The sequence below is a fragment of the Musca autumnalis genome, unplaced genomic scaffold, assembly GCF_047663935.1.
Source record: "Musca autumnalis isolate F117 unplaced genomic scaffold, ASM4766393v1 scaffold_5, whole genome shotgun sequence".
In the NCBI taxonomy this organism is placed as follows: domain Eukaryota; kingdom Metazoa; phylum Arthropoda; class Insecta; order Diptera; family Muscidae; genus Musca; species Musca autumnalis.
Genome location: NW_027412088.1, coordinates 90,852,638 through 90,875,097, shown reverse-complemented (window position 1 = coordinate 90,875,097; position 22,460 = coordinate 90,852,638). Strand labels below are relative to the sequence as shown.

At 36.1% G+C, this 22,460-nt stretch overlaps 1 protein-coding gene across 1 annotated transcript; it reads left to right on the top strand.

The window, feature by feature from the left end:
* The first annotated feature begins 8,009 nt into the window (after positions 1-8,009).
* On the top strand, positions 8,010-8,549 carry LOC141386688 (uncharacterized). The gene has a single exon (XM_073955608.1). It carries the CDS (start codon positions 8,010-8,012, stop codon positions 8,547-8,549), a length of 540 nt encoding a protein of 179 aa, XP_073811709.1.
* Positions 8,550-22,460: the final 13,911 nt, after the last annotated feature.

Here is a 22,460-nt window from a genome sequence, read left to right as displayed (position 1 = left end):
TTTTTTGGTCATTAAGAACCCTAAATATCAAATTATAGCTTATTCGGTCTAGAAATGTGAATTTAAACGTCAAAATACCTGAAATCGGGCGGTAACGTTATATGGGGGCTATTCCATAACATGGACCTATGTCCACTAGTTATATAAGGTTATGAGGGCTATACCAAAACGTGGACCGATATAACCCATCATCGAACTTGACCTGCTTGCAAACAAAAGACGCATTTTCCCAAAATTTCAGACAATTTTTGTGGAGAGGTGTGGTGACCACTAAGAACTTCAAATGTCAAATGTTCAAATTACAGCTAGTTCGGTTAAAACTTGTAGGTAAAAATCTCAAAATACCGAAAATCAGGAGGTACCGTTATATGGGGCTATACCAAAACATGTACCTATGTTCATAATTTTTTCGAATATAAGTTTTTTGGTCACTAAGAACCCTAAATATCAAATTATAGCTAATTCGGTCTAAAAATGCGACTTAAATCGTCAAAATACCTGAAATCGGGCGGTAACGTTACATGGGGGCTATTCCAAAACATTGCTCTACGTCCACTAGTTTTGTTATATAAGTTTATTGACACTTAAGAACCCTAAATGTCACATTATAGATAAATCGGACTGAAAATGTAGCTAAAAACGTCAAAATACCGTAAATCGGGGGATACCATTATATGGGGGCTATACCAAAACGTGGACCTATGTCCACAACTTTTGATATATACGTTTATTGACACTTAAGAACCCTAAATGTCAAATTATAGCTAAATCGGTCTGAAAATGTAGCTAAAAACGGCAAAGTACCGTAAATCGGGTGGTACTCTTATATGGGGGCTATACCAAATCGTGGACCTATGTCCACAACTTTTGTTATATAAGTTTATTGACACTTAAGAACCCTAAACCCTAAATCGGGGGGTGTCGTTATATGGGGGCTATACAAAAACGTGGACCGATATAGCCCATCATCGAACTTGACCTGCCTGCAAACAAAAGACGCATTTTCCCAAAATTTCAGCATTCTATCTCCATTTTTGTGGATGCTAGAGTGATTACCACAGATGGACGGACGGACGTGCACAGATCGACTCAGAATTTTACCCTGATCAAGAATATATATACTTTATAGGGTCGCAAATGAGTATTTCAATGCGTTACAAACGGAAAGACAAACTTAATATACCCTCCATACTATGGTGGGGGGTATAAAAATTATTTGGAGAAAAGGCCAAAATTTTATATCGAAGCGAATATCTCTCTTCTGTAAGAGGTATATCGAAAGCAAAACATGGCGAGGAAAGTAGAAAATATAACCTTTACAATGATGTGAAATAGGTTTTTGTGCAATCACACTACAGGTCGGAATTTTGATCGGATCTTCACGAAATGTTGGGGGTTGATGGGAGTCTCACAGAGAAAGAAGCCTATTGATGGTTGGCGTACATCCCACTTTTCCATTTTTTTATTTGAGTTGTACTGACGATGGACTTAAATGCGTTTCAACAAAATTGACCTCTATTAAAGACATTCAGAGCAAAGGCGCTAAGCTATCCCAATTTTAACATTTTGAATTGTACCAGTCAAAAGCTTATGCATAGGGGTAGTTGTGTAGGATACAACCAAAATTCGCGTGTCATAAAAGGGTAAACCTTGGCTTCAACTATGTTAAATTTTCAAAAATATTGCCCATATATATGTATATTTATTTCGAACGATACGTACTACGTAAATTTTTAATAAACATGTCAGAGAAGTGTCTTCCAACGATTGTCGGTTCGGTTTTCTGTTTAATCCGTGTCCGGTTTAGTCTCTAGGTGTATAATTCTTCAAAGCTTCTGAAGTTTGGTAGGCCTGAGTTTGCATTTAAAATGTTACCGAGTGTACGGACGATAGTACCAATCAAAACGGGATTATTGTTATAAATGGCGTTCTTCTGAATATCAAAAATACATAGTAGATTATTGCAAGTTCTTGAACAGATCATACACTGACGCTCACTTGAATATAACCCCCCTGCAAAATTTTATTCAACCTCCATTTTTTTCCGAATTATACAAGATATGAAGTTTTTAACTTTTATTATATTTTGCTTCATGTGTTTGGAGTAAACTAAGTCATTCATTTGCATTCAAATCCAATTTATAAAAGAATTATACAAGAAAAACAAAATAAAGTCAAAAATTGGAGTAAAAAATTTGGCTCATTTAAATAGAACACCATTTTAAAACTTGCGAATACAGAAAGATTGTATTAGAATATCGAAGCATATTCACTCTATATTGAAAACGAAGTACTTTCAGTACTATTCAGAAAAGGAAATTCCTCCTGATTAAGGATACACCCGTATATCCAGCTTTAGGAAGGATTCTTTAAATAATCACGTGTAATGCCTAACAAAGGTTGTTTTTTTTTCTGTCAACAAGTTTATTTTTGGAAGCGTACTGTCTCCTAGAGTCGTATATTTTACCAATAAGTCATTCCCATACAGTTTAGAGAATATTTACCACTGGAGAATATGGTTGAATTTCCTGTATGGGAATTCCCGATCTCAAACTGTAGTTCTGGAAAAGACCAAATATTCAATATCGGACCATTTTAAATAATTTTCGCAATTCACTACATTTTAAGCGTTTATTTTCTACAAAAGAAATGATTATAGCCCTAATTCAGAATATATATTAAAAGGAACCCTCCCAACTACATGATAATTATTAGTTTCCACTATGAACTCTAAATTATAAGTTGATGGTCAGAAGAAGGTCCAGTATCACATTATAATAGTGATAGAAAGACAAATCTCAATTAATTAGTAGATTAATGATTAGTATACTAGGCGTAAATAATTTAATTAATTTCAATTCGATATCCTTAATATAATATAATAATTCTATAACAGATTGAGACAATGGAATCAATTTCCACTTAACAATTACCCTTTTGTTCATTGAAGAAATTAGATATAATAAATGGTAATAGTGGAGAATGCAGTTATCTTCCCCTATTGAAACTGCCATAAAATATCATGGATAGAATACAGCTCATCAATGTCCTGCTGGCTCCTTGTTTCATTTTGCTCCAACAGAATTTTGATATCTAATTGCAATGTAACCATGAAAAAAAAACAGATTTTCTAATAAAAGAAACTTGAAGAATGTTAACATTTGCCCTTATCGCATGGTTTTCGTAATGTAATTTGAGTGTGTTAAGCATCTGTACCGCTCAATGATGTTGCAGGCCTGCTACCCCTTTGTAAAGGGATACAGGCATAGAGGAGAGCTGACCATGCTAGGTGAAGTGTATTAAGTTGATTATGGTTAAGCAGTGATTGATGATTGATTTTTTTGTTTCATATTTTCTTTTCTACTTCTGCTGAATAGGGAGATATGATGAGGTGAGCGAGAGTGTATGAATCAAGAAGGCATGGTAACATCATTTTACACGGATGAAATAGGCCACATTAAGATTAGGGTTTTTATGCTGATGCTACTTTCATCTGCAGTTTGTTTCAATTCATTTTTCAATTTGTATATTTTCAGTTGTTTCCGTGTCACACTACTAATACTTGTGATCGATTCTGTCAATCAGTCAATATTGTATGTATGTATCTATTTGTCAGTTAGTTTAGTTGTTGTTACCGTTTGAACATATTAAACGGATATCGAATTACGTTCAGATAGTTTTACTTTGTTAGTTTGTTTGGCTGCTTGATTTGCTGTTGCCACCACACTTCCTCCGTTGGATTCATTCATTGGCAGCAAGATAAGGATCATCCAATGCAAAAAAGGGGAAGAAATCCGAGGTTTACCATTAAGGAAATATTAAGCGGTAAAGAAGGGTAAGGAAGTTATGGCAAGAAATAAAAGTTGAACTAGAAACAAGACTGAAACAAAAATCAAATTGAATTCTTAGAAATCTTTAATTTGTGTTATTTGAGAGATCTTTGGGATCCTTTAGTGCTAAAGAAGGCAAAATGAAACCACAAAATCATTTCTGTGATACAGAAATGGGAATAGATTTTGATCTAATGATTTGGTATAAATTGTTCATGAATTCATGGAACATAATTTAGTTATTTTGGAAATAATGTTTCCGTGTGGAAAGTACATTAGACATATTGCAACGTTAGTGATTTGCCAGGCTTTGACTTTTGCTGATAATTTTTTGCAAGCAAACTTTTTAAAGACTGGATGTAAAGTGGTTTTCCACAAGCTAACACCTGGTACACGAATAATAATGCATATTGTTGTAGGTGACGGTTAGGTTCATTGCCTTCTACGGCTTGCTAGACTGTGCGGGTATAAATGGTCTTTAACGATGCCTCCACAGACAGTCGGTCGATGGTCGGTCCTATGGTATGACGTCCTAGATGTCGAGGCTGTATCGTCGGATGTCCTTCCAGATGTGGCTGGGGATTCGAAATATGGACGCATCCAGTAGAGGCGCGAATATCACTGTTCTGAGTGACCTGCAAAGATCTCTACTGTGTATCGCTTAAACACTATGTCCAAACTAGGGAAACGCAATTTAAAACCTAGCGATTGACTGCTTTGTACGTAGTCAGCAGGACCTCCTTGTCATTACCCCAAGACGTGACTTAGATGCCGTTTAGCTTTTTATTTCTCTTATGAACTTTCGATTTTATGCCGGATGTATGATTAGAAAAAAGTGAGGAGGTGATTGAAGGTGACTCCAAGGATTCTTGAATTCTGGACAGTTATAATATCCAGATTTTCGATTTTGATGTTCGAGGACCTCCTTGGTCCACGTTGGTAAGGGAGTTGTAGTTTATTTTGGAAAGCTGTATACGCCTTTCCTGCAGAAATCGGGATAAGGTGTTGAGGTAGAAGTTTATCTTAGCCATAACAGTTCTGTCGTCTCCGTACGTTAAAAGTTTTACTCTTTCTGGAGGTTCAGAAAAACTAGAGATGTAATGATTGAAAAGTAGAGGGAAGATAACTCCACACTGCGGTAAACCCATTTTAACATCAAGTCTATTGGATTTTGTGTCTACCTAGCGTTTACATAATTGCACAACCGGCTCTGGATTTTGTGAGGCAATGTGGAGTTGAGAGTGTCATCCGGTAGAATACCGTGATCGACGGTGTTGAATGTGTTGGACAAGTCTAGGGCCACAACAATTGACCTTTCGGCAGGTCTTCTTTGGTTTAGGTCATTCGCGATGTTATGCACGACACTTGTGAGAGCAGTGGTGGTAATGTGTGCCTTCCGAAATCCATGTTGGTGCTGTGTTACTGAAAGGTATTTAGTCATGCTAGACTGCAGAAGAGATTCCATAATCTTAGCTAGAGGCGAGCTAGCTCACTAAGTGTTATTAATCTCCTCCACCGTTGTGACTATGAGGATATGAAGCGATCCCACAGTGTTCTGGGTTTGCCAAGTCCCTGAAAAAGATATGAGATGGAGGGTTGATAGGCTGTTCACATTCGGAATGTAAGCATTAACGATTTCAAGCTCCGAATCTCGAGTCAGAACTGAAATGTCCTTTGACTTGATTATATTTTCAGACGGATTAGGGTTAGAAAGATCTGTGATCCTGTAGATCCTTTATTATGAACGCAAGTTCAACACCATAGCTTCTTTCTCTATCCCATCAGACAATGACATAACCGTTGTGACTCGCTAACCTGTAGACTGTTACACTGTACAACAAAATAGAACTTTTTTGAAATTACAAGAAACCTTGCACAGATTATGAAAGAGGACAGAAAAAAAGACACGTGTATCGGCGATTTGAAAGTTTACGTCGGGAAGTAACCTAAATAGGCGTGACAAGTTCCGCCCATTTATACAGTTTTTGAAATATTCGACATCAGATTTCTTGGAATTCTTGCATTTTAGGTATAAAGTGTCTTTGGCAATATCTCTGACAAAAATGCGGGGTATCTTTTTCTGAAAAAAAATTAACCCTCAAGCGAGTCACTAAACGGGTCTTTTTGGTCTCTTTTTCGAAAAACGTTTAAAAACTCCTTTAAGATGTGATCGTATCAGAACAAATTGTTCTACAAAGTTATTTGCCATAAAATTGTACTATAGGTCCCCGAATACACCAAAAGTCTAAATCGTACCTAAACGCAAGGAATCTGGGAAAAGTAAAATTTAGAAATTTAGGGTTAATGTTGTACTTTATCTGAGTTTATTAAGTTTTGCCCCACAAAACTTCATTCTACATAGAAGACGTCAAAGACAAAAATATTCTCCATTAAATTTGCATATAATAAATGAAATATGTATTGACAATACATATCGAGAAAATATATACATCAAATTTGCCAACAAAACACCCAAATATTTATACCCTATACCACAATGTGGAAAAGGGTATAATAAGTTTGTTTTCCCAAAAATTCATGTAACGCCGCGAAATATTCGTCGTAGACCCCTCATGTGGTATACCAAACTTCATATCTCGACGAGATAAAGCGATTTAGCTATGTGTGTCCGTCCGTCCGTCCGTCCGTCTGTCCGTCCATTAAAAATTGTAATCAAGCTACAGGCCGCAATTATGGACCGATTGTCACGAAATTTAGTATGAAGGTCGGGGTTGTACCAGAATAGAACTGATTAGTTTTTGGCGATGATCGTGAAATGTTAAAGGGATGAAATGGACCAAAAACAAAATTTTTGGTCGATTTTGTAGCCGCTCTGTAGGTCGCAATAATAGTTCGATCGGCGCGAAATTTTAAACAAAGGTTAAGTTTATGATGGAGAAGGCGTGTGCAAACCAACATGAATATCAGATAATATTTAGCGGGTTAAATGGACCAAAACTTTTGTGTGAAAATTGGTAAAATTTGTAATGTACAGGTTATATCTTTATCCATGGAGGAAAGATATTGCAAATCTATAGTGGTATAGGGTATCACATGGTCGGCCTGTCCGACTATAGCCTGCTCTTACTTGTTTTTGAATAAATTGGTTTTGTTCTTTTGTCGAGTTGTTGCATGAAAGTAACATGAAATTTAGTTTTAGACAAAAGGTGTTAAAAGAAGAAATATTCTACAAAATTTCACTGTAAGCCCCAAACAAACTAGATATCTATGTCAAATACTTTGTTAAGAAAATGACGTTACAAAATTAGATATTGTATGTAGAAATTAACTCCGCCAAAGACGGTCCAGAGCCCGGTTGCAAACGGGGGAGGGAATTGTCACGAGCCCAGGAGGTGAACTGATTTTGCTCCACAGATCACCTTTGGGACGAGTGACATATATATATACACTTTTAAGATCAAGGTAGTGGGAGTTGTGCTGAGGATCTGAATGGCCGACAAGTGTCTAAAGAAGTCTGATCGCTAGCAATCCCCCCTCGGCGCCAGGGCACGGGTCGAGTTGTACTTATTAGTAGCCTAGTCTGCGCAAGCCGTCACTGCGTACGATGGCACACTCGTGGGAACAACATATGGAGAAAAATACAATAGAAAATAAAAACAAAACTCCTCGGTTGCAGTCTGGCAACTCTACCGAGGATGACCTTTTAGCATCCAGCCAGGAGCTGGTAGCTAGCCAACTAAGTGTTGTCGGTTCTGACACACTTCATCAGACAACCACAAAAACAGCAACTCTAACCCTCTCTGAGGATGGTAAAACTACACAAACCAATAAGAAAAAGAAAAGTCCAGCCGACGTTCGAAAGGCCCTATACCAGAAGGCAAAATTCATTCTCGGCAAGATCGCCAAGAATGCTGCAAATGGTACGGTCCACGAACGGGATGAGCTGGACAAAATAAAATACACTAAAATCGTCGAGGAATACGAGGAAGCCAAAACCTCTAGAAACGACGATCGCCCAACTTCCTCCAAACGTGAGCGCTCCCGGACTGAGGACAATAAGCCCGCCAAGAGGAAAAAACACAACACTACTGCCTCTTCAACAACAAAACGTCCCTTCAATGAAGTCGTTAAGGACGACCTGATGGTTGCCGTGGCTAACGACAAGAAGGGAAAGCTGCGGAATGGGGCATGGTAAAAACTAAATTGTCAGAACAAGTTATGGAACATGTTTTCACAAACGAAGATTCTCCCGTGCCTCATTTCGACTCAAGCGAGGTTCATCGTGGCTACAGGGTAATCAAATGCATAGACGAGTTCTCAAAGGGATTCTTGGAAAAATGTATGGCTAAGATCAGCGGTGCATGGGAAGACATCAGCCTGCGGTTGATCCCAGCCCAAGAAATCCCAATAACACCTCGTGCCAGAGTTTGGCTGCCCAAGATAGATTGTGACGGCCCGAAACTACTACAAGGTCTGGCTAGGATGAACAAGGATGTTCCAATGGACGACTGGTCCGTAATCGCCACTGAACCCCCGAATAATAACAGCATGAGTTTGGTTCTCTCTATAACAGAGGCAGGAGTGGAGGCACTAGAGAGACTCGGCAACAAACTGTTCTTTGGCGTGAGGGAAGCCAAAGTAAAGATACTAAGATCGCATGGCCCGAACGGAGAAGACGATGCAGATGACATCGACGATGCCGGAAAGCTGCTAGATAATATGCAGCTAGAGGGGCCATCAACATCATCCCCACAATAAGATGATGCTCAAGGTCGTCCAGATCAATCTGAAGCACTCTAGAGTCGCTTCAGATAACCTGCGGATGCTTCTAGTAGAGGAGGATCTTGACATAGGCATCATCCAAGAACCCTACGTTTACGAAAACGAAGTAAAGGGTCTTAATAGCAGAGGATATAAAACATTATACATGAAAGATAACGGTAATCATGTCTAATTGTTAAAAATAAAATAAACGCATTTTTATGTCCAGAGTATAGTACAGCGGACTTCACCGTTGCAAAAGTGGAACTGGACAATGGCAAGCAGTTCTTTATTGCCTCATGCTACATGGCCCACTCAAGAAAAGCCCCACCAAGCGAGGTCTGGAGCGCCATGGTGGCCATACATCCACGCAACACCATCATCATTGGCTGCGATGCAAACGCAAGGCATTCCCTATGGGGCAGCACAGAAACGAACGACAGAGGTGAGTCAGTTCTAGACTTCATTAATACTAACAATCTTACCATATGTTATAGAGGTACTAACCTAACTTTTGTATTTCCAAGCTCGGATAACTTTAGTGGGTGGCAGGAGGTCATTGACCTCACACTGGTATCCGATAAACGTCATCTAGAAATAGCTAACTGGATAGTATCCGATAAAAAATCGTTCTCAGATCACAATTGGATACTATTCAATATATCAGAAAAAGCAACGTCAATTAAATGCTTTCGCAACCCGAAAAGAACGAACTGGGAGAAGTTCAATAGGGTTTTGCGGGACAAACTACCCAGCATTCCACACCTAAGCGATACTACGGCGGGTATAGATAAAGCTGTATCTATTTTGGAGAAATCTTTAGATACAGTTTTTAAAGTATCATCCTAGGACGCGCTCGAAAAAGCACTATCCACCATGGTGGACATCCGAGCTCTCTAAACTGCGTAAACAGTCACGGAAAGCTTTCAACGACAGCTACCAAAGCGGATCCTGGCAGCCATACAAGGATAAGCTAAAGGAGTACAAAAAGGCCATAGCCAGAGCGAAAAATCAATCATGGATTGAATTTTGCGGAGCACTAGACAGCACCAAAGATACAGCCAGACTAAGCAAAGTTATGGCAAAAGGACACACGAATCCCACATATATAAAGAGAAACAACGGCACATGGTCTGATAACTCAGCCGAATCTCTTGAAATTCTGCTTACGACGCATTTCCCTGCTCTGATAGAACCAGCGAAGTGCAATCCAATACTAATACAGATATAAACAATACTGAAGTCAATAAGATAATAAGTCCGAGTAAAGTTACATGGGCTATTAACAGCTTCTCTCCCTACAAATCTCCGGGGCCAGATGCTGCAAAGTACGGAGACCATAATAAATCCCTGGCTAGTGTACATTTATAGTAGATGTATATCCCTTAACTACGTTGCTGCGAGTTGGAGACAGGTCAAAGTTGTCTTCATACCCAAAGCAGGAAAACGTAGTCATGAAAATGCTAAAGACTTCAGACCCATAAGCCTTTCATCATTTCTACTTAAGACGCTCGAAAGACTCATCGACGTGCATATTCGAGAAAAGATGGATAACTCAAACAACATGTCTTCCAGTCAACACGCATACATAAAGGGACGCTCGACAGATACAGCCCTACACGAAGTCGTTAGGACTATCTAGAAATCCTTAGAACATAAACAATACACCTTGGCTGCTTTTCTTGATATAGAAGGTGCCTTCAATAATGTCAGTACAACAGCAATAAAACAAGCTCTAGATAACTTTGGCGTGAAATCATTCATCAGTAGCTGGATAACCACCATGCTGCAAAGTAGAGTTATTACCGCCTCACTAGGAAACAATACGCTGTCAAAGCACGTAAACAGAGGAACTCCACAGGGAGGAGTTATATCCCCACTGCTTTGGCTCCTTGTCATTAACGAAATCCTTATCAAACTTGACCATATGGGGATTAAGGTGGTTGCTTATGCGGACGATGTGGTAATACTCGTCTCTGGTTTGTTCCCATCCGTGATAAGTGACATCATGAACGGGGCCCTGAAATCACTAGATACTTGGGCCACAAGCTGTGGACTGGGTGTGAATCCAGGGAAAACTGAGATGGTACTATTCACCACAAAGACCAAATATTCAATACCTAATCTACCACGACTAAGAGGTCAAGAAATACCCCTATCAGATCACGCCAAGTACCTAGGCGTCATCTTAGATTCAAAGCTATCATGGAAACGTAACATGGAACATCGTGCTCACAAAGCAACCGTTGCATACTACACGTGTCGCAAAATGTTTGGGAGCCGTTGGGGCCTTAAACCTAAAATGGTGTTATGGATGTACACCAGTATAATAAGACCAATTCTCACATATGGAGCACTAGTATGGTGGCCAGCAGTGGAAAAGAAAACTACACAGAAAAAACTATATAGCATACAAAGATCAGCATGCATCGGGGTGACGGGCGCAATTCGGAATTGTCCGGCTGAAGCCCTCAATGTTATGATGCACATTCTGCCAATAGACATACACATCAAAGCAACTGCAACATGTAATGCGGCAAGGCTGCGGGCTCTGGGAATATGGAGCGATAGAGCCTACGGACATGCGTGCGTGCTTCACAAACTACCAAAAGAAATAGCAACTACTGCTGATTACTGCGCTCCTACAATGATTTTTGATCAGCCTTTTGAAGTCAAATTTCCAAGCAGGAAAGAATGGAATAATGGATCACCAATGACAGGTCATGACATCAATGTATACACAGATGGTTCCAAGATGAAATGTGGAGTCGGTTCTGGTGTCTTCTCATATGATGCAAATATATCTACATCCATAAAGCTACCTGACGACTGCTTGTTTTATTCTCCTTCAACTCCACACACCAAACTCGATAGGAATTTTTGTCGACAGTCAAGCGGCACTCCTTGCACTAAAATCAAACTCTGCCACATCGAAGCTAGTGAAAGATTGTAAAGAAGAACTTGCTAAACTAGGGCGTCTGTCAAGAGTAACTCTCACCTGGATCCCAGGCCATAAGGGACTGGATGGGAACGAAAAAGCGGACGAACTAGCCAGAGCTGGATCCGCCTCTAACGAACTCCCAAAGGCGTCAGTCGCAACACCAATGGGAGTAGTTAAAGGGGATATCTTCAAATACTATCTATCATTGGCTGAGAGTAGATGGGACAAAACGGAATCATGCCGAATATCAAAATCTACATGGCCTCAATACAACGCCAAACGCACAAAGTTCCTAATCAGCCAAAATCGACGGAACTTGGCAAGACTTATTGCAGTGTTAACCGGTTACTGGGCTATCGGTAACCACGCAATGCGCTTAAATATACCACACAACGACCACTGTCGCAGCTGCGGAGATGAAGAAGAGGAGGAAACGGTTGAGCACCTCCTCTGTTCCTGCCCTGCACTAATGCAACGACGACTTAAAGCTATAGGACAGCCGTTCCTTCATAATATCGCCGAGATAGCCGAAGTAGGTCCGGGAGACCTTCTACGATTTCTCAACTCATCAGGCTGGATTTAACTGTCAATTTAATACTACGAAATAACAATCCTTGAACGAGTGGTGTGGTTTTCAAAACGGTACTCCTTACATACTAATTGAGGCTATAAAGTGTAGCCACCACGTAAACCAACCAACCAATGTAGAAATTATTTGTTGAACTTTTAGACTCTTAATTAAAATTTATTCCACACTGAGTCAAAATACTTCACTTTTTGGGGATTGTGTCAAAAGAAGAAATGTTCCAAATCAAATTTATTTTGAGTCTCTGAACAAAAGAAATTTGTAGCTATAATATTTAACATCTCCAGAAGCTTTCGCTATTTATATGTGATTTAGATCCATATTTTACAGATTTTATTCACATTTTCGTTATGTGCGGTCACAAATTATTGATTTTTTTTTTCATAATAAATTCTTTCTCAAGATTATGTGTGCTCGATCCAAACTGATTTTTGGAATATCTGTGGTGAATATATATATATATATTGATAACCCAGATCGAACTTTGTAAGACTACGTATTTTAGCACTATAAACTAAAATAACATCATCAGGATAAGTCATAGCTTCTTGATATTGTATGTGAAAGTTCGGGGATAGTCTACGGCTATTGTCTAGTGAATATACATATATCCGACAGAGGAGTCCTAACATCCATGATTTTGGCATGGTCCTAAGTACTATAATGATAGCAGCTACTTCAGTCAATTTTGTCAGAGCAGGAGGGTTAATTTTTCATAAAAAGATATTCCGCATTGTTGTCAGTAATATTGCCAAAGACACTTTAACCTAAAATGCAAGAATTCCAAGGAATCTGATGTCGAATATTTCAAAATCTGTATAAAAGGGCGGAACTTGTCACGCCTATTTAGGATAGTTCCCAACGTCAACTTTCAAAACGCCGATACACGTGCCTTCTTTTTTTCGGTCCTCTTTCATAATCTGGCCGAATTATCTTGTAATTTTATTGGTCGCTGCTATTGGTGTGTTATTTGTGTGGATAAAATTGGTTAATTTCACAATATTGTTCCGGATCCCATGGCAAATATGCTGGAGGATCTGGAAAGATTGTGGAACTGTTTGTTGGATTGTGTGAGTATGGGTGTGTTGAGGTTTTTGAATTGTGTGGTAACCTTTTGGTTCACGATGGGTTGTATGTCATTGTGTTGCGGTACTAAAAGAATCTTTGTCTCCTCATGTAGATGGTCCACTGAAGTTCTCAGATCGGCATTCTGAAATGTTTGAGTATTTATCCACCGCGTTGCCATTATATTCGCGGACTAAACTGGCGCCGCATAGTTTACCTAACCTATACTGTCCTTTCACGTTATATGTGGTCAAACAGTTTTCTTTATCTGGACCCCATGTTCTTCCGGCTTGTCAGCTCGATTTATTAAAACAGCGTGGATTCCTTGACAGTATCAAAGACTTTTGTCAAGTCAAGCGCAACTATCACCATCACCACTGTCGTTCGTGACGACATTTGCAACATTATACATTGTAAATTGTGGTGCTTCATCCTCGGCATGAAGAGATCTTATGAGAGGTAGTACACTGCCACTCCTGTGGTGCTCTACAAACTGTCGATTGAAATAACTTGCGCACCTCTTCAAATCAGTCAGCGTATCGTCGCCAAACGTGACTGAGTCCCTATTTTCCTTTTGTCCAGGGTTCGAGGGTGACTTAACCATTGCCCACAATTAACTTATTGCGGCTTTAATGTTGCAACTCTTCAGATTATTTAACCACAGTGTCAACTCCTCAACTCTGGGTCAATGGGGTTGCTGTTAATAAGTTTTGTTCCACTTCGGGTATTCGAGCAATAGGTATATGGCGAGAGGCTGTAGCAGTGATGATGTCTCGGAACGTCCTTCCTGACTATGAAAATGATGCAAATTAGGTTGGTGTAGGTGGCCAAATAACGGAGATATCGCAATAGTCGGTAATACATCCCATTTTTACATTTATTTTTAATCACGCTATAGGTCGCAATTTTCATCGGATCGTCAAGAAATGTTGGTGGTTAATGTGGACAAAAATTCAAATTTTATCCTTATGCGAATATCTCCGCTTTTAGTAGTCATATTCCTAAAGGAAAGCCCGTCAATGGATGAGGAAAATACCAACTTTATTATGATGCAAAATAGTTTGGCGCACATACCCCTTCCCATTTTTTATATGAATTGTGCTGACGAGTATCTCAGCCTTGGTTTAATGGATTTCAACAATGACTACATTCTGAGCTTTAAAATGTTCCCAATTGCATTACCAAAATTGGTGAAATGTTTGTGATGTTGAAAAAGACCATGGGATATCCCAATTTCAAATTTATGGAATTTAATTTCGATGTCGGATATTTCTGCTTCTGTTGGACATATTCCAAGGAGAGAACTTGATAATGAAACTAAACCATCTGAGATTTAAATTAATTCAAGTTTTTACTTTAATGACAAATACCTCTGCTTCTATTTGGTATATTTAAGACATGTAAAATGCTAATCAAGAAGACCAGCAAAGCTTCCAAGTAGATGTCGACAGTAGTCAAATATAAAATTAAATATTATTTATTTTGGTTCAGTTCGCCTTAAGTCATTTGGTATAAACATGGAGCTATCCCAATACGAGTATATCAATTTTGAACTTTTACTGTTACTTTTTTATTAATCAAATATGATTGCAGTTCATTTGATGAGTTCGAATAAAGACGTTAAAGATCGAACATTTAGACTTTAAATTGCCTGTAACCTTAAAATTTTTGTCATAGTTTTCAGAGGACTTCCACCTTTAAATCAATAAATGGATCCTCATCGAACCATACTGAGTAGTTGTTAAATATTACTAAAAATATTAAAACCTTCCCGGAAGAGTACAAATATAACGAATACTTATAACAAAGGAATGTTTACAAATATGTGAATGATCAAATGATATTAATATATTTTGAAATTCATTCTAAAGAAACCAAAACGCATTTCCAATTCATTCACACAAAACGCCAGACATCTTTTTGGTTAAATTTCTGTCGGTCCAACAAAACTCATTTAGACAGACTGTCCGATACATTGTCTTATTTTATTATCGTTTAGTTGTTTCATTAACGCCGGCGCATTGGCATCAATCAACAACGACAGCATCTTCCCAACATAAAAGTGCAACAAACTTTTTGCCATCATCCGGCATTGATGAGTATGGGATGTTATTAAATATTATTCTTTTTGGACTTCCAAACGCAAACAACAACAATAAAAGCTCAAAGTTAAATATGTTGAAAATTAAAATGTTCTTTTCATGTGTGCGCGAGAGTTGGCCTTTTTCTTGTTGTTTACTAAAATAGAATGACAAAAAATGCATTCCAATATTTTTATAATATTCGCATATATTACGAAAATATTTTCGGTGATAATGACATCAAGAAACAGAAACATTATAAGTTATTGTGTATTAGGGTGGACTGTAAATAATGTACAACTTTGGTTATTGAATATATTTTAATGGTACCATACGAGCTCGATCTTAACAAGGTAAAGCAAACAATACTCTCAGATGCTGGTTAACCTGCAGAAGGACAAATGACTATCTATGGTGAAATAAGAGCTTTTTTATACCCTCTGCTTGTAACACATCGAACTAATCATTTGCGACCATATAAAGTATATGGGAAATGTTGCCAATTATTTCATATTCCATTTCCAAAAAATTTATTTTTTTCTTTTCGCGCTACATTAACGATTTTTGGTACATAGGTTAAGAAAAAATTCCCCAGTACAAATCCGCTCGCGAGCAAATTTTTGGTTGTTGCGGACAAATGTTATCGCGGTTTTACTTCTGCTTTTAAGAAAAAAATTATTATAAAAACGCTAATTATTTTATTGAGAACAATTGTCACTAAAAAGTTATCACGAAGTGGCGTCATTAAGTAGATTGCATAATATTTGTAAAATGTTACTCAGCATTCGCGGAATTTACAACAAATTTACAAAATTTTAAATGTAATCCGAATTTTTTGAAAATAAAGGTCCATTTACCCGTCAAAAATTACAAAAAAAATAACAGTTTTAAATAAAGTCTCCACGGAGAATCAAATGAGATCAAACTTATAATCATCGGGATAGTAGTTAAGATATTATAGCCAAAATAAGCACATATTTGTGTTACAAAAAACTAATTTTGGTTTGGAATAATAGTTTTCACCTGCATTCTAGAGTTGAAAATATTGGAAAAAATCTATAGGAGTACTTCTTTTAGTTTTCTTGAAACTGCCAAGAAAATGGGCGGATTTTGTTTTATCTACATTCACATAGAAGGTTTCCATTGAGGAAAGTTATCGGGTTGTTGAAATAAATCATTAGACTTCTTAAGCGGAAATAGAGTTCAAATATACCGCTTTAACTTATATGCATTATTAAAATATGTGTAAATCGCGTAATTATCAAAATCGTTTTGTCCGCATGTGATTTTCATGTACAGCAAGACCATATCTTTTAATTTGTATATATTTTTCGAAATATAACTTGGATGCTTAGATGTAGCATCGGCTGCATCTAAGCATTAAAAAACCTATAAAACATCTCTAATTTGCGCAAAGTACAATAAATTTGGTTCCGCATCCGGTTTCAGTGTTACCACGAGAGTCTACATCGATATATATCTATTTCAAGGCGATCAATCAAGAACCGTGGATGTAGCATCACACACTATCTTTTGGGATAAAATTAATGTAGCTCCCTTATCAGTAAAGTTTTTAAATCTTTGTTTCCACAAAAACGAAGATGCTGCACTAGTTTTTTCATTGCAGAGGAAACGGCACGCAGAATACGCGATAAAATGCGCGATATTTTCGAAAACAATTTTAGGTAATTTGCCTACCTTGGAATTTCTCGTATCTCGCGTTTTAGTAGATGGATTTTAACGAGTAAAGATTTATTAGATCCGCAACGTAAAAATCTAAATCTAAGTACGAGTAAATCGAATGACAATTGTAAAAATTAGGCCCGAAAAAATGTGATTTTTAGAAAAATGTTCGCACAAAATTTTCGTATTTGGATGAAGATTTCTGTGAAGCTGTCTGTGTAGGCTACATTCACGACACATATATCAAATAACTCAGAATCGCGAGTTCTACAATCCTATATGTGATTTTTTGACAAACCTGTTTGCGGAACGAAATTAGAAGAAAATTTCAAAAAAAAACTTAAAATCTGGCTTCAAAATGTCAGCATCATTAAATGGTAGACTCAGATCAAATTTTGAAAAGTTATACACTAGGGAGATGATCCTTATTTAGTTGCCTTCTACTTTTTCTTTGACGGGAAAATCGTGAAAAGTGTGGTTTAATCACAAATCGAGAGAAAACAAAAAAATACACGTTGGCTTCAACCCATGTTCACTAGGGTTATGACTTTTTGACGTTTTTTCTCCAAAATGATTTCCTGTAGCGGGAATGAATGAACTTTTCCTATTAATCACTATAATAACGTTTATTTCATTCAAATAATAAAAAAAGTCACGCACAAACCACTTTGAAAAAATATTTTTTTGAAAAATTGTATGAAATGCAAAAAATTGTTTTTTTTTTGAAAAATTATTTCCTGTTGCACAAATTAATGATATTTTACCTATTATTGACTAAAATAACTTTTATTCCATTAAAATTTTGAAAAAGTCACGCAAAAACCATTTTTAATGTTTTTCATATAAAAATCATATAAAATTACATATAAATTTTAAAATGACTTTGTGCGTGAGCTTTTTTATCGAATCACCTTATAATTAATATTTTATCTCATCTTAGGAAAAAGCTCATCCAAATATCATACAGGAATATGAGGTTGTAAAAAAGTCATAACCCTAATGTTCACCCATTATTTAACATAACTGTAGCCAAAGCTTCCACGCAAATTAACTTTTAAGGCCAATATTTTTTGCCAAGTCTCAAAACATTTCATTTTATCCGAAAGCATTTAATTTTTATAATATTCAACCATATTTCGCGAGTTATTAAAGGCTAAACCTTGCCTTCAACTATGTTAAATTTTCAAAAATATTGCCCATATATGTACAGTAGGGTTATGACTTTTTTACAACCTCATATTACTGTATGATATTTGGATGAGCTTTTTCCTAAGATTAGATAAAATATTAATTATAAGTTGATTCGATAAAAAAAGCTCACGCACAAAGTCATTTTAAAATTTATATGTAATTTTATATGATTTTTATATGAAAAAAATTAAAAATGGTTTTTGCGTGACATTTTCAAAATTTTAATGGAATAAAAGTTATTTTAGTCAATAATAGGTAAAATATCATTAATTTGTGCAACAGGAAATAATTTGTTCAAAAAAACAATTTTTTTCATTTCATACAATTTTTCAAAAAAATTATTTTTTCAAAGTGGTTTGTGCCACCGACGTAGCCAGGGGGGGCCCGGGGGCTCGGGACCCCCCCCCCGAAATGATTTTAGTTCCCATAGGATATTAGCTTATGTTACACATTTTTTTAATTTTTGAGTAAAATTTTAAACTTTTTTAAATTGTTCAAGAAATATTTAAAGTAGTTGAAAGCATTACAGAGAAATATCTAACTACAATGGTATACTTATTGTCCAACATATTTGAAGATATAAAAATAATGAAAGTGTTGTTTAAGCGTTTAATCGGAATTTTAGGCTGACTGTAAGTGTTACTGAGTTCAGAACAATACGTTTATTTGTATTTATTGAACGTTTGTAACATATTACGCCCAATACTTTGGCTTATAAAAAGCATCCAGAAAAAAACATTTTTGCCATATTTTGTTTTTAAATTTTTTTATAATTTAACAATAAAAGGTAAAACCGTTGCTTAATCTTTGTGGTTTTAAGTGTTTGTATATTTTCTCTAACACGTTTTTATGATGAACTATTTTGAAATTCATAACACTTACAAATTCTTTATTATGTTTGAAATTTGCAATAAAAAACTATGTATTTCAACCATTTTTTATGATATAATTTCTGTTCCACCGCAGTGTCGTAAATGTCTACTAAACAAAAGGATTTTTCTGCCGAATTTTTATGTTTTGTTGGTGCCCGGACATAACTCCCAAAATGATTTTGGGCGTTATGTCCCCATTGCTTTGCGGATTAAATTTTTTATTATAGACATGTAAATATATTTTTTCTTAATTCGTAGTAGTAAAAAAATTGCACATTCTTACAAAAATTTTGTATTTTCTTAAATTGTGAAAACATTTTTGAAAAAATCGCGCGATTTTTTTTCAAAAATATTTTCGCCTGCGGCGTTTTTCGTTTTTTTGAAAGTATTTGCATATTTTTTACAAAAACGGTTTATTTTCTTACATAGTGAAAATATATTTGTAAAAAATCGCGCGATTTTTTCCAAAATAATTTCGCCTGCGGCTCTTTTCGTTTTTGAGAAAGTAAGTAAAAAATTTGATTTTTTTAAAAAGTGAAAAAATTGTTTTAAAGAATCACACGATTTTTTTCAAAAATTTTCGCCTGCGCCACTTTTTTAATTTAAAAATGGTAATTGAATTAAATACAAAGTTTAAATATTTGTAAATAACTTCACATTTTCTTAAAATGAGCAAATATTTTTGTAAAAATCGCATGATTTTCTTTTTATTATTTTCTTCGGCGCTTTTCCACTTCCGACACATCACCAATTAGCTTCATAAGCCTCCATTCATCTTAATGGCTACTACAAAACAAAAAATATATACACATCCGGCTGGCAAAGTTTTGTTGAAATGTTGATTTGTATTAGCTACTACTTAATTTTCTTAAAAATGTTGAATCAATTATAAATTGTTTTATGAAAGAAAAAATATCTTCGAAATAAAATTTATTTTGTAATTTTCTTCTAGATTGGAAATAAAAATTGTATTTAAAAAATTAAATTTTAAAAACGGACATAACACCCATTGGGAGTTATGTCCGCAAGGGGTGGTTGGACATAGCTCCCAAAAATTTTGGGACTTATGTCCGCAAACAAAGGCGGACATAATTCCCAAAATCGTTTTGGGAATTATGTCCGTGGGCGTTATGTCACGGCATCGTTTTTTTCGACCTTTCGATTGTTAATAAAATCAAGATTTTTTAGCTTGAGGTCAATGTTTATATTTCACTAGCTGAACCCGGTGCGCTTCGCTACCCCGAATAAGACAAATTTATTTGTAGGCCAATTTTTGTCACTCATTGCAACTTTCATTAAAATCGGGTATATAAAGCGTGCTTGGTGCATCAAATACATGAAATCGGACGAAAATATATATGGGAGCTATATCCAAATCTGAACCGACTTCAATATAATTTGAAAAATTTATTTCTAGACCCATTTCCGTCACACATTACAAATTTCATTGAAATTGGACATACATAGAGCGTTTAATGCATAAAATACGTGAAATAGGCCGAAAATATATATGGGCGCTATATCCAAATCTGAACCGATTTCAATATAATTTGGCAAATTTATTTCTATCTGTTACCATTCTATAGATATTTACATAAAAAATCTAAATTTTTGGAGGTACCTCCAATTCTAATGCTATATCTCCGGATCAACGCGGAATTTCAGAAATTTTTATAGCCTATGTTACTTTTAGGCCATTTAGTGATATATTCTAAAAATTTCAGGAAGATCGGTTCAGCGGTTTTTGAGTCCATAATCTTCAAACAATCAAACGTACAAACATTTTTCTACTTTATATATATTGATTTATTACATATTATTTTCAATATTTCAAAATTACAATGAAGTTCATCTTCATGGATTTTTCTGTCGATTACTCTTTGAATAAAACCAGAAGAAAACGTCATAGAAACCCACAGCAATTGTATTTTGGGAAGTACTTTCAATGGATGCTCATTTCTAGAAATGTTAATTTTTCATTTTTCATTTTCATTTTTTCAAATGTTAATAGTTCATTTTGGGAATAGATCTTATTTTGGGAGTCATTCCTTTTAAAAGATAATTTTACCTTTTGACTCTTATGTCAGGAAATATGACTTGCCACGAAAAACATAATACCGCTCTAAACACAAGGAATACCTTCAGTAAAAATTTCTAAAGATCCTCAAATAGACCTTAAACTGCACTTAAACAACTATTTTGAAGGTTTGTGAGGGAGGTACACCAGTATGGCCCATTTTCGAGCAAAAACTAAGTTTGGAAAAAATATTACTAAATCCAAAGTTTGGACCAAATCTGTTGCTCCGTTGAGAAAATTCGCGCATACCACTTTAGCTAAAATTCCAGAAGAAGTAGACCGAAAAGCACCATCTTCGAATTTTGTATATATAAGGCTTGCTGAAATATTGAGATAAACAAAGTTTGGACCAACGCAGTATCCGGTTCGAAAGTTGTCGTGCGCACTAGCCACTACACATGCCTTAGGTGTTATTTACAGCTTTCGGACCATTTTCTCTGGAAGTATAGACTTGCCTCTGAAAAGCTTGTACGGTAGTAATAGGGACCCCGAGAACACTTGTTGCAAAAAAGCAAAGCGTTTCCAGAGAGTTCTTTTTATTTATTAATTTATTTATTTCATATTTTTACCTATAACTAAATTATTAGCATAAAGGAAGCGAAGCCATGACCATTGAGGTCTTAAGCTTACACAGCTTATCCACAGAGGTCTTAAACTGCACTTCGAAGTTGATCGAAATATCAGGAAGGCCAAATTTTGGACCGAATTGGTTGATCTGTTTGAGAATTATCGTGCACTCCAGGCGGCTACCCAGACCAACGGACATAGCTAAGTCGACTCCAAGTTTTCGATGAGGCACATTTTGGCTAACGGCTGAGAGTATAAAAAATGTAGATTGGAAAAAATTGTGTTTATGGATTTTTGCTAAAAGAATGGATACATGTATAGACCTTGGATTTGGCGACATAATTTCATTTTAAAAGAAGTTAAGACTAGGTTCCAGAGTTTCCCTTGTTCCTGATCAATTTATGAGAAGATCCAGAATTTCTATAAGTGAAGTCCGACGATTTAACGCCGAAATTAGTCTATTGACAGATGCACGATATGACGACAGAATTTGTCATTTACATAACCGCGATTAGGTGCTAGAATTTCTTGATGGATAGACTAACTATTGCTCAGCATTAGTTCTCGGCATTCAGAAATTCTTTGTGATAAGTAGACATCGAATTTTTGCATATTTTTAAAAATTATAATGTTAAGATATTTGAAACTTAAATGTTATGATATTTCTAAGGTTTTCCGTTCCATTCGTTTTCTTTTGGTCTTACCCAAGTGATATCACTGAATTTCATAACATTCACTGTAGTTGGGAATTATTTAATACGCCCAAAATATATGGGATTATTAATATATTCATTGTTTTGACCATATATTAACTGTGACATATTGTCAAAAAAGTTCTAAAAACA

Bases quoted from the DNA above. Each gene is read 5' to 3' on its own strand.
- LOC141386688 (XM_073955608.1), top strand. From the start codon at position 8,010: ATGGAACATGTTTTCACAAACGAAGATTCTCCCGTGCCTCATTTCGAC.